Source organism: Rhinoraja longicauda, chromosome 16 (genome assembly GCF_053455715.1).
Source record: "Rhinoraja longicauda isolate Sanriku21f chromosome 16, sRhiLon1.1, whole genome shotgun sequence".
Classification (NCBI taxonomy): domain Eukaryota; kingdom Metazoa; phylum Chordata; class Chondrichthyes; order Rajiformes; family Arhynchobatidae; genus Rhinoraja; species Rhinoraja longicauda.
In genome coordinates, this window is record NC_135968.1 from 35,599,922 (window position 1) to 35,613,935 (window position 14,014).

At 41.6% G+C, this 14,014-nt stretch overlaps 1 protein-coding gene across 3 annotated transcripts in view; it reads left to right on the plus strand.

The window, feature by feature from the left end:
- Positions 1 to 14,014, plus strand: part of dock1 (dedicator of cytokinesis 1) — a 404,255-nt gene that overhangs the window by 257,647 nt on the left and 132,594 nt on the right. For all 3 annotated transcript variants that reach the window (XM_078413630.1, XM_078413629.1, XM_078413628.1), the window contains exon 31: positions 5,499 to 5,599. In XM_078413630.1, the coding sequence (XP_078269756.1) occupies positions 5,499 to 5,599 (101 nt within the window). The remainder of the gene's footprint in view (positions 1 to 5,498; positions 5,600 to 14,014) is intronic.

Consider the following 14,014-nt stretch of genomic DNA (forward strand, 5'->3'; position numbering starts at 1 on the left):
TTCTGCACCAGTATTAATGGTGGAAGAACAGGGCTTCTCTAATAAGAAGAAGCAAGACTGATTTGGTGAAATGTACAAAGCATGAAGAACTTACTGCTTCCATTCACTTAGGTCTTGTCGTCACTCCTGAAAACCAACGTCAAAAAGATCTTATTCCCAATTGAAAGTTAGTGTCTTCAGAATAGATAGTTTCTATGCTGAAATTCTAAAATTGGTGAAGAGCTCAATTCCATTACATCATCGCTCACATCTGGGAAGGGGAGGAGATTCCAGTGGACCAGTAAAGATGATCTATCATGAGCATCATCAAGGTAGGAATCAAGTCTAATTGCTGCCCAACACAGCTAAAATTAATTGGCAGGATCTCCTCACCCACATTCTCTAAATGGTTGAAGAGATCCACCTTGAATCGCTGAGTGAATTCTATCCATCTGGCGCATAGTTTCATGATATTTCCTGTATGACAACTCCAAGGAAATGGGAGAGTTTTCTTGGAAAACTCCAGGAGAGCAACAACAGCACTATAATACATTAGAGGAAGGAGGATAATAATAAAGAAAATAATAGGAACGAATAGAGACCAAAAACAAAGCTTGTGTGTAGAGATGGAATGCATAGTTTGAATACATTGAATTCTACCAATACAACTATAGAGTATGATATAGATGGTACTTAAGGAGGTGGAATATGAAATGTTTGATTTTAAGTATTAAAAGAAGAGAAGGTTTTTCCATGTCCAGAGAAAATTAATTGCAGGTTGAGGAACGAGGGAGGAAATGCAGGAGACCCTGGCAATTTATTTTCCAAATCTCTGGCCTTAGACAGGGTACCAGAAGTCTGTCAAGCTTTTACAGTGGTACCTTTCTTTAGTTAGTGGAAATGGATAAACTAAGTAATTATAAGCCAGTCAGCCAAGCAATGCTGAAAGTCAAATTATTCGAAGCATTCTAAGGAATACTATAAATTATCACTTATGAAGGCACACATTAATCAGGTATTTATTGAAGGGTTGTTTATGATTAACAATTGAATTTTTTATGAAGTTAACCAAGGAGAATTGATGAGTGCAGGGCATTTGAAATGTATTACATGGATTTTAGCAAGTTGTTTGACAAGGTTCCAAATGGCAGTCTGATCAGAACACTAACAGTCAACAGGATCCAAGGGAGACTGTGAAGCTGAATCTAACACTTTCAGATTTCCATCATCTGTACTCTTTTTTTTAAAGTTTGATTTAATTTTGGCTCAGTAGCAGGAAAAGAGTATGTTAACTAAGGAATGTTTTAGTGATGAGAAGATTACTTTCAAGGTATTTGGCAAGGCTCAGCAGGATAAGAAAATTTATTGAGCAGAAACAAGGAACTGCAGCTGCTGGTTTACAAAAAAAGACAAAGTGCCGGAGTAACTCAGCGGCTCAGGCAGCCTCTCTGGAGAACATGGATAGGTGACTTTTCGGGTGGGACCCTTCTTCAGATTGACTGCAAAATAAATTTGCAGGTGGTCACGTGAGGTCCAATTTCCTCCCCTTCCTAGATGTGGGTGACAATGTAATAGAATTGAGCTCTTCACTAATTTTAGAATTTCAGCACAGACACTATTGTGTCTGAAGGTCCTACTTTTCAATGATTAAGAAAGCGGGTTGACCACACTGGGTAGACAATGGCAGAAAGAATTAGAGTACTGCAAGTCAATGGATCTGGAAAGGATACACAAAGGCAAAAGAATAGTACGAGTATGGGAAATGTAGAAGTGATCCAGAACTCTAAAGGTAGCAAAAGTGGTCAAAGTGATGGTTAAGAAGATAAATGAGACTCCATTTTGTTTGGTTGGTGCATCGAATATCAGAGCAATTAAGTCATACTTGAAATATGTAATACACAGCTTTAATAATAATAATAATAATAATGCATTACATTTATATAGCGCTTTTCAAACACTCAAAGACGCTTTACAGGGATTTCTAGAACATTGAGAAGTGAATAAATAGATAAATAAGTAAACGAACAGAGAAAGGAGACAGAAGATGATTAGGGTATTGAGCATAGTTCTAGTTACACTACTATTGTCCCATATCTTGGAAAAAGAGGATATAGCAATGGATATCAGAGATGGCCAGTTGTGGTGAAAGAAGACAAATCCATTTGCTGAATGTTATTCCTGCTGTCTGCCACAGGGAAAAATATTGTATCAACCACATTCACCGAGTGACCAAAGAGTTGATTCCTAAGTTGCAAATTGGATTCCTTCCAAGCAAATATGTAGTTTGTGTGATCTTCACTGTCTTAACAATTCCGAGAAGAATCCAAGGAGCAGCATCAACAATTCAACACAATGTTTGTTGACTTCATAAAGTCTTTGACTATAAATGAAGGACTTGGGAGTATCCTTCTCAAATTTAGCTGATATACAGTGGCATGCATGCTGTGATCCTATCCAGACAGACCCAATCCTAATGAAGGTTGGTGCAAAACAAAGTTGCATCATTACCCAACACTTTTCTCAGTATTCCTCAGTGCAATATTGGACTCACAGATTGGAACTTATCCACGACTTCTATCACCTCCACTCCAAGAGAAGGTGACATGAGCCTCGTATTATGTAGATGGACATTCCTTTTATCCTTGTTTGCAAGGCCAGCTCCAAGTTTATTTAGTTCAATAAAGTGTCAATTCAAGTTTATTATCATGCACACAGATACGGTGAGGTACGGTACCATGAACATTTTGCTTGCAGCAGCATCACAGGCATATAGATTGAGACAGCACACAAAATAAACATACATCAATTATACAAGACAGTGGAAAACAAAAGATTGTGAAAAAAACAAATTAAGGTATTAGCGCAGAAACACAAACAAATAACAAGTCCATGGTAGTGCAAAAGGGAGCCCATTATGTTCCGTTGCTAAAGTAGGGTTGAGCAGGCCTGTTTGGGAAGCTGATGATTGTCGGCAGTGCTTTTTGAGTGATGGTACGCCCTGGTATGGCATAATGGCACATGGATTTTCACATTTGTAACATGTGATTTTAGACTTTTTAGTTATTATTTTATGCAGTTGATTGATCACTGCATAATCAGTAGTTGATTGATCACAAAATCAAAACAGAAGAGAGCAGTATATTGATGGGAAAACGTTGTTGACAAATGTAGCTTGATTTTTAATTGATATGCGCACTAGCAACTTTTTGTCTGCAAAGAAAAACGTTGGTTGTTGGAAAGTAGCTGTTCCTGAATCTGATGGGATGGCACCTCCTGCCCAATGGTAGCAACGAGTAATGGGCAAGGACCAGACAGTGGGGATCCTGGATGATAGATGCTGCCTTCATGAGGCCACACTTACGTAGATTCCTTCAATGGTGGGGAGGGCTGTGCCCATGATAGACCAGCTGTGTCATTGCACTCTTCAGACTCTTGAACCTGTTTGTTGGAATTGCTGTGCCAGGCCATGATGCAGCCAGTCAGGATGCTTCCTACAGTGCACCTATAGAACCTTTTAAAGAATTTAGTGACATAACACATCTCTAAATTTCTAAAAAAAAGTATAGGCACTGGTGCACCTTTTTTATGATTTAGAAGATCATAAATGATAGGAGCAGAATTAAGCCATTCGGCCCATCTGGTCTAGTCCGCCATTCAATCATGGCTGATCTATCTCTCCCTCCTAACCACATTCTCCTGCCTTCTCCACATAACCTCTGACACCCGTACTAATCAATAATCTATCTATCTCTGCCTTAAATATATCCATTGACATGGCCTCCACAACCTTCTGTGGCAAATAATTCCACAGATTCACCACCCTTTGACTAAAGAAATTCCTCCTCATCTCCTTCCTAAAATTCTGAGGCTATGACCTCTAGCCCTACACTCTTCCACTAGTGGAAACATTCTTTCCACATCCACTCTCTCCAAGCCTTTCACTATTCTGTACGTTTCACTGAGGTCCCCCCTTATACTTCTAAACTCTAGCGAGTACAGGCCAAATGTCGTCAAACGCTCATTATATGTTAACCTTCTCATTCCTAGGATCATTCTTGTAAACCTCCTGTGGACCCTCTCCAGAGCCAGCAATATCCTACCTCAGATATGGTGCCCAAAATTGCTCACAATATTCCAAATGCGGCCTGACCAGTGACTTACAGAGCCACTGTAAACATCGCATCCCTGTTTTTGTATACAAACCCTCTCGAAATAAATGCTAGCATTGTGTTTGCTTTCTTTACTACCGATTCAACTTGCAGATTAACCTTTTGGGAGCCCTGCACCAGCACTCCCAAGTCCCTTTGCACCTCCAATTTCTGGATTTTCTCTTCATTTAGAAAATAATCTATGCCTGTATTCCCACTACCAAAATGCATGACTCCACACTTTGCTACACTTTCTGCATACACTATGATTACATCTCTGTGCTGGGTCCAGGACAAGTCATCCAAAATATTAACCCCCAGGAATTTGAAGCTGCTAACTCACTCCACTGCCAACCTACCAATGGAAACTAACACATGGTCTCCCAAATTCTCCTTTGTATAGTCATGGATTGATTCCTTTGGTTTTGTCCATGATTAGCCTTTAGGAAAATATGGACTACTTCCCATGTCTTAGCAACACCTCTCAACAAAGACAGTCATCGGTATTGAAATTCACTGTCACCTTCAGTGTGCCAGCATAGCCTTTGCTCACAGCAGATTGGCAAAGGCTATGCTGGCACACTGAGAGATATCAAGATCTGATATCCAGCAAAGTGCTCAAGTTCTACCAGGTGGCACTGATCCCCACCCATCTGTATTCTTTTGAGATGAGCTGGCTACAGTAGTCAGGCAAAACACAGATGAGATATCATCAATGCAAAATGCTCCAAATTCAGTGTCAAGTTAAGCAATATAACATCAAAGCCTCTCCCAGACCAATGTACCTACCCTTGAGACTTTCATTATACTAATGCAGCTTTGACAGGAAGGCAACATTGTTCACATGCTTGCCCATAATATTCCTGAAACAGTTTATTCCAAGCTTTGTCACATATGATATTAGCAGTTGAACATAGTTGGTTGCATTCTAATTATTAATTTCCTCTGTTTTATGGTAACATAGACATGATGGGCTAAGTGCCCCCTTTTTGTGCTGTAAATTAAAATAATTTAATGATTATCGTGTTTTTTTAACACTTAACTTTCCTAACAAATTTAGCAGGTATCTGTAGCATTGCAGCAATATTACACATTCTGTGTATTTCATTGTCAAGTCTCGAAACCTCTATGGGAGTATGGACAATTGGACAGCAACTTCCAGATTTATGCAGTTGCCTGTGCATGCTATTCTTAGTATTTATTATTTAATGATGATAAGCAGTGACATTGAAACCGTTATTTCTACTGTAAAACCTGGGGAAATATAAATCCAAATCTGCAGGCAGTAATCTATAAAACCATAAACTATCTGTCATAATTCCATACTTTCTTTATTTTGTGTCTAACTTTCTTCTACTATCTAATTTACAGTTATGGAACAACTACTTTCATCTGGCTGTTGCTTTTCTCACTCAAGAATCACTTCAGGTGGAGAACTTCTCAAGTGCAAAACGTGCCAAAATTATCAGCAAGTAAGTCCAAGCATGTGATAAATTGATTTTTATTTAAGAAACTCCTCTCTTTATTTCTGTTTTTCCACTTGTTTAATTTCAACTACTCTTTCACTCTAATTTTCTACTCATTAAATTTGAAATGTGAGCTTGAAATTACTAAACGCACTAACCAAGAAGAGAACAAGGATTACAAAATTGTGAAATAGAAAAGGAAAATTACTTCATTGAGAAAAGTAACTTCCTTGAAAACACAACATTAGAACAAAATAGAAACAGAGGTAGGCAATCTCGACCCTCTAGCCCGCCCCCATTCAATACAAACATGGTGTGATCTGCCCAACCTTCCAGTCCACTTCAGTACCGATTCCCCAAAGTTTATATTTTCTATTTAAATCCTCCCAAAGATCTAGCCTCCTCAACCCTCTGGGACAATGAATTATTGAATTTCATCACCCTTTGAAACATGTCTATTGTCTATGAGAAGTTCCTATACATCCCAATTTTAAATGACTGCCCTCTAATTTTTTTAACTATGTCCCATTGTTCAAAATGTTTCCACTTGTGGGAACATAACAGTGTCCACCTACTTGTTCCTTCAAAGTATTTTATGTGAAGATCACTCCTCATTCTTTAAAATTCCAAAGAACATGGATCTAATTTCTCCTTCCATTCCTCAGCTGTCACCTTTTTGATATCCACTCCCTCCCACGACCCATTTCTATCCCCTCCCCATCCTGGTTCAATCCACTTAGTACACATATATTTCACCCTAGCCTTCTTCCCTGTGCCATTTGGGTCTGATTCCTTCGTGTTCCTCGCCCTCCACCAATTGTGTCCACCTTCATCACCACTTTGTTCCATCAGCCTCTTTTTTCATAAGCCAGCCTCCATCTATTATCCACCTGCCTCTCTTTCCCAACTCTATTGCTCCAGCTTCCCTACCTGGCTGCATCACCCCTTCTCTACCAATCACCTGCTCCAGTCTCACCAGTTCGCCCTGCTCTTTATACTAGTTCTCTCCCCTCTCCATTCCATGACCATAAGACATAGGAACAGAATTAAATCATTTGACCCATCGAGTCTGTTCTGCCATTCGATCATGATTGATCTATTTTTCCCTCTCAACCCCATTGTCCTGCCTTCTCCCCATAACCTTTGACGCCCTTACTAATCAAGATTCTATAAATCTCCACTTTAAAAATACCCAATGACATGGCCTCCACAGCATGTGTGGCAATGAATTCCATAGATTCACCATCCACCGGCTAAAGATATTCTCCTCATCCCCATTCTAAATATACGTCTTTTTATTCTGTGGTTATCCCTCTGGTCCTTGGCGCTCCCATTACCAGAAACATCCTCTCCACATCCATTCTATCTTGGCCTTTCATTATTCGGCAGGTTTCAATGAGAACCGCACCGCTCTCAGTCCCAATGCAGGGTTTTGACCAGAAACGATGATAAATACTTTCCCCCCTTGCCACCCACAGATGCTGTTTGTTCCACTGAATACATCGAATATATTGTTGCTCCTGATTCCCGCATCTGCAGTCTCTTGTGTCATTCGTACCTTGCACTATTGTAATGACACATGCAAATTTCTAATATCTAACCTTCTTGCAAAATGAATAAAATGCCATTTGGCTTCATCACAACCTGCTGCACGTGCCTGCAAACATTTAGCGGTTTGTGGACAGGAATACCTGGATCCTTTTCATTTCAGAAAATGATCTGTCTTTGGATTCCTCTTATCTAAGTGCATGCCCTCACATGTAGCCTGATTTTGTCTCTCATTAAAAGTCATAGAAATGCGATCGCTGTTACACTTGCCTTGAATCAACAGCTGAGCACGGAGAAGTGATCTTGTTTCTTGGCTTGTGAGCAAATGTAAGGGAGCTAGCAACCACAGAAAAGAAGCTGGTAAATGTGATTACGATATGCGTGCATTGTTGGCAGTCATAAAGGAGGCAAAATAAATGTTGATGTTTCGTGACTGTGCATAACAGGTATAACAGGTATAACAGAGCTTTATTTGTCGTTCGGCACCGAAGTACCGAACGAAACTACATAGCAGTCATAGAAAAAAAGAACACAAGACACATAACCCCAACACAAACGTCCATCACAGTGACTCCAAACACCCCCTCACTGTGATGGAGGCAACAAAACTTCCACTCTCTTCCCCACGCCCACGGACAGACAGCTCGTCCCCGACCGACCCGCACAGTCCCCGCACCGGGCGCTGAAACGTCCCGCGGCCGAACCGGGCGATGAAAGGCCCGCGGCCAAGCCTTGCGCAGCTAAGTCCAGTGGCCGAGCCGCACCGGGCGATGTAAAGTCCCGTGGTCGAGCCGCACCAGCGATGTTAAGTCCCGTGGCCGAGCCGCACCGGGCGATGTAAAGTCCCGTGGTCGAGCCGCACCGGGCGATGTTAAGTCCCGCAGTCGAGCCGCACCAGCGATGAAAAGACCCGCAGCCGAGCCGCACCGGGCGATGTTAAGTCCCGCAGCCGAGCTGCACCAGGCGATGTTAAGTCCCGCAGTCGAGCCGCACCAGCGATGTAAAGTCCCGCGGCCGAGCCGCACCGGGCGATGTTAAGTCCCGCAGCCGAGCCGCACCGGGCACTGTTAAGTCCCGCAGCCGAGCCGCACCGGGCGATGTTAAGTCCAGCGGCCGAGCTGCACCGGGCACTGTTAAGTCCAGCGGCCAAGCCGCACCGGGCGATGTAAAGTCCAGCGGCCAAGCCGCACCGGGCGATGTTAGGCCCCGCAGCCGAGCCGCACCCCGCGCCGTGAGGAAGAGAAAAGTCCCCCCCCCCACACCACCACCCCCTCCCACACATACACAACCAAAAAAATATATAAAAACCATCCCAACACCGACACACAACAAAAAAAAAAAGGAAAAAAGACGAACAGACTGCTAGTGAGCCGCTGCCGTTAGGCGCCGCCACTTCCAAATCATGAGGCAGGGAAACATACTGCTAGAAATTGAGAAATTATTACTTGAAGGCCTGAGAATGACAGTCAGTCATTCTACTACCAGTACCTCTGCTTATGTATGCACTATTCCCAAGGGAAAGTCTTCCACAGAGCCACAACAAAGTTAAGCAAAACAAGCCACTGAGATGGCATGCTCTGAGATAGGAGTATTATATTTGCAAAGGATGAAAAATAGTATCAATACTTTTATGACTTTATTTTTGCAGTCAAAAAACTAAACTAATGCCAAAAAAACAAATTGAAATGCAAATATTTTAGGTCTTGATAGTCTTCAGTTTAAACAAGCATCTGCAGTTCCTTCCTACACAAAGATTTCACAAGCTTCTCTCCCTGTAGTATTAAATGAATGAACCATCTCAACCTCCTACTGGAGTTCCATTTGGCATAGAATCCAATTGATCTCTTGCCTAGAAAACAGCCAAGTACACCAGATACAGCATTTACCATGGACCATGCAATTATGCTTCAGAACTAACTGTCTGCAGCCAAGCTGTTTTATTACAGCAGTCCAGTGGGGGTCTTACAGTGGATGAGGCGTCATCTTTTCATCAGCACAGAACTGTCTTCATTTTCTTCATCAGTGACCTCTACTTAAAAGCTAACCAAGTGAAAGTTTTTTGTTTATTGCTTAGTGTTCCATTCACAACTCTTGATACAATGAAGCAGCATATGCCCTCATGTGGGAAGACCTGCACAAAATGTATGATAATTGATAAGTAACAGTGATCACATACAATGTTAGTAATGTCCATCTCTAACAAGAAGGAGTAGAAAGACCTTTCCAGCATTGGCTGGAAAGCATTATTAACCATTAACATATCTCTCAGGATGGAGTTTGGCTATTATACTTTATTTGTCTTTTTGCCGTCTACGAAGCACATCGGAAATGTGATGGAACCGTCTTCGGTTGCCTGGATAACTAAAGCTCTAACACCAAGCAGAGTAATAGTCCATTTAACTTGCGCCCTTTCAATCCATCTACCATTAGTCCAATATGCCACAATATGTGTAATTCACAAGATACAGTGTAGTAACTCTTGAAAGCTTCTTCCAATGCATCTCCCAAACTGTGACGCCTGTAAGAAGGACAAAGGCAGCCCATGTCTGGGAAACTTTCAACTCCCACTTTGGTCTCTTTAGTGTTTGGTTTCCCACATTGTTCCTATTGAGATGAATTCAAATTCAATAAATAACACCTCATAGAGCCTTGGAGCCATATAGCAAAGAATCAAGCCCTTCAGCCCAACTTGTCCATGCCGACCAAATTGCTTAATTGAGCTTGTCCCACTTGCCTACGCATGGCCAGTTGTCCCCCAATGTTTCCTATCCATGTCTAAGTGTCCTTTAAGTATAAGGGAGTCTAGAGTACAATCCCATCAAAGTGATCACTTCCTATTTCTCATTTCCACCCACATAGCCTCACTGGACACCAGGACTATATTCTTTTAAGTACCTCTAGGATGTTCTCCCTCATCAAAAATACAACTGTCCTGAAACATTTGTGTCCCAGAACATTCAGCTATCAGTCCTGTTGCTCCCTCAACCACTTTTCTGTAATAACTGTAATATCCCAGTCTCGTGTTCTTATCCATGCCCTGAGTTCATCTGCATTACCTGTTAGCCTTATTGCATTGATATAAATGCAGTTTGAACCATCAGACTTCCCTCGCTCCTTGCCATGTCCCTGCCTGTCCTGTCTACTGAACTTGCTTTCTTTAACTTCTGCATTTGCCTCAACCTTCTCATCCGCCTCATTGTTTCATTGGTTCCCATTCCTTGCCAGGCTGTCATTCAAACTTTCCTGTGTATCTCTAGCAAATCTCCCCATCAGTATATTGAATGTACCAATTTCAGATAGTTCAACTATTCCACATCCCTGAATTCCATGTCTAATTTCCTCCTGGTAACTATGGATTTTATTCCTCTTCTTATTTATACTTTCCTCAATCTTTATTCAAAGGCAATGATGATTGCTGAGCTGTTGAGTGGAAAGCAGTGAATTGGTGAGAGAGAATAGGGAATTTGTCAGCAAGCATGTATGTAAATAAATGAAAGGAAACCTACCTGAATCAGATTGCTTTGGTAGGAATTTGCTCAAGGAGGCCCTCTTCTAATTGAACTGCTAGAGAAGTAACACTCCCTATTAAAATCTAACTCAGCAGAAAGTGCCCAATGAATGACAGGCATATTGCAGAATCACATTGACAAATTTCTCCCAGGAACACTGTAAGGGAAATGCCTTATCAGTCTGAGTTTATTTATGGCTGGAATTGCTGTTTATTTCCCAGAGTGGCATGATTCTAATGTAATCGGGTTCCATTCTAAAATCAAAAATTGATTTTGTATGTATATGGCACTGAAAATAAAACAGTGGTTTATGATAACATTTCTAGACTGGTATCTTTATCTGCTTAATTTCCCAGAAGGTACACCAAATTTCCAAATATTAACATTCTGCCAAAACAGTAGTGTTGAGCAAGCACATAAGTATCATTAAGTATAATCTTAAGGAGAAGATTAGCTTAAATTAAAAACAACTATGCCACTGTTGATTTATTTTACATAAGGTGCAACAGACATTGTTCAATTATTTTACAGTACCTGGTTCCATCAGGACTATAATGCAGATATTTGGGTAATATGCAAAAGATCTTTTCTTAATAAAATGTAGTATGTTCAAAGAGCAATGAACCTTGATGTATCAATTGGTTACGACTTATAGCTCAATCAGCCATTGTGGCACAGTACTTTAAAGGACATGAACCTCTTCAGCTGCTAAAGTGTTAAGGCCTTTTTGTTTCTACCATGACAAAAAATCCATTTTCAATCTATGAGAAGATGTCAGACAAAGAAAATAGATATCCTTCTAAGCTTAATGAGACATAATTTGTGTGCCAGCATGAATGAAGAGTACAATGGTTCATCACTGAGCAGCATAAGGCAAGAGCTGTCAACATATATAAACAAAAAAATTAGGTCAACAGAGATGAAATGTGTTTAATCAACTTCCACAGTTTCCTGTCCAGAAAAATGATTTACTCTATAAATCGACTGAACGTTGTGTCTTCTGATTAAATTGTGTTATATCTCTAAATCTATTTCCGTACTAAGAAAAGGAAGAAACCCAGGCAGTTCTTCTGTAAGAATTTATTACATATAGGGTGTTAATAAAGCAACAGCATGTATTTAATGCCTTTGATTCCTCCATGTGTGAAATACAATTTAGAAGGGAGCACAGGGCCGTTTTTACAGCATTATGGGCCCCCGGGCAAAGCAGTGTACTGGGGCCCCTACCGTTACTCTCCCCCACCCCCCTTTCCCTACCAGCCCCCCCCCCCCCCCCCCGTCGTGCCGGCGAAAAGCACTTACCGAAAAGCACTTAGCGATGGACTTAGGGTGCTACATTGTTGCGAAAAGCACTTACAGATCGCTGTGAGAAGCTCTTAGGGATGGAAAAGCAAAGCACTTAGGGAACTAATTGTTGCGAAACAGATCACTGTGAGAAGCACTTAGGGACTGAAAATGTTGCGAAAAAAGCACTTATTGAACCTACATTTTTAAAGTAGTATTTATTTATTGCAAGTCACTTAACATACACAGATCAGCATGGGGCCCCTATGCTCGTGGGGTCCCGCAAGTGCCCATCAGGCCCATGCGTTAAGACGGCCCTGAGGGAGCAGTCTATCTTTTATGCCCTACAACACTTCGGTTTTACAGAAGTGAAACCAGCAAGAGATTTGTGAATTAAATTATCGTGACAAAGTTGGATTGTTCCAACCTGCGTCCAAATTTGAGTGAATCTTGGTTGGAGTGGAACAACTGGCCATGTCCTCCCAGTGTAAAGAGAGGAAGATCAGCCATGTTCACATCATGCGCTGAAAATGGAAAGCAACTGAGTATATAATTGATCTTGTTTCTGATGTTTCTCATGCTCCAGTACCTACTGACATTCTGTTGCTAATTTTAATTCTGGTGAGTGTGAGTCTGAGGGTAAAGACGTCAACTGGCAATGTACAAGAATACACATTGGTAAAGCCTAATATTGCAGATACCAGATATCTGAACTCAAACAGAAAATGCTGGGGACCTAAGCAGGCTATGAGGCATTGATAGAGATAGGAATACAGTTGATGTTTCAGAATAATAACTTTTCATTAGGATAAATTGCACTCCCCCCCCCCCCCCCCCCCCGATCCATTTGAATTGACCACTTCAAATTTTCACTTGAACTTGGTGTCAGTGGCATCGTGCACGTGAGTGACTATATACTGCAGAAGGTTGAAGCCAGGAATAAAATTAATTCCACTGTGATTGCTCCAAGTATAGAGCAGAAGAGCCCCAAGAATAGTTTGCTCCTGCTCCTGCTTGTTCTCCACCCTGCCCAACAATTTATCTATCTAGAAACTAAAACTCGTTTGTTTGTTCCTGAACTACAGGCAAAACGGTATACGATAGCGCGACAATTTTAGGCCCACCTTACTCACCATCGTCCCTTTGGTGCTAATGGAAGAAGTTTCATTGAAATCGGTGTTATATTTTAAAAGTTATTCACATTTTAAAGTTTAAATCTCTCCTAGGGAGGGAGGGGGGTGGAGGGAGGGGGGTTGAGGTGGATGGAGTGGGGGAGGGAGGAGAGAGGATAAGGAGGGTTGAGGGGGATGGATTGGGGGGGAGGGGGAGGAGGGAGGGAGCGGAGGGGGAGGGGGGAAGAGGAAGTAGAGGGGGGGAGGAGAGGGTGCTGCACCAATGCAGGAGAGGTTTGGGCCCAAGGGGTCCACTTGGTCTAGTATATATATATATATCACTAAAACTCTCGGTTTGTTTGTGTATATGTTTATGTATTTAGTGTAGGAAAATAACTGCAGATGCTGGTACAAATCGAAGGTATCACAAAATGCTGAAGTCACTCAGCAGGTCAGGTAGCATCTAGGAGAGAAGGAATGGGTGACGTTTTGGGTCGAGACCCTTCTTCAGACTGATGTCTTCAGTCTGAAGAAGGGTCTCGACCCAAAACATCACCCGTTCCTTCTCTCCTAGATGCTGCCTGACCTGCTGAGTTACTCCAGCATTTTGTGATATCTTCTGTTTATGTGTTTATGTGTGTACCATGCCTTCTACACAGCCAAAACGATACACGACGGCATGACAATTTTGGGCCCACCCTACTCACCATTCGCCCGTGGTCTGAATAAACCCACTTTTGGTACTTTTAAAAAACAATTTACCTAATAAATTTTAATAAATGCTCTCCGGGAGGATCAGCGCGTCTGGCCCAATTTGTTCATGACGACCAAGATGCCCATTTTCGCTAGCCCCACTTGCCCTAATTTAGCCCATATTCCTCAAAAATTTCCTATCCATTCACCTGTCCACATGTTTTTTAAATGTTGTATCTGCCTCAAATACATCCTCTGGCATCTCATTCCGTATA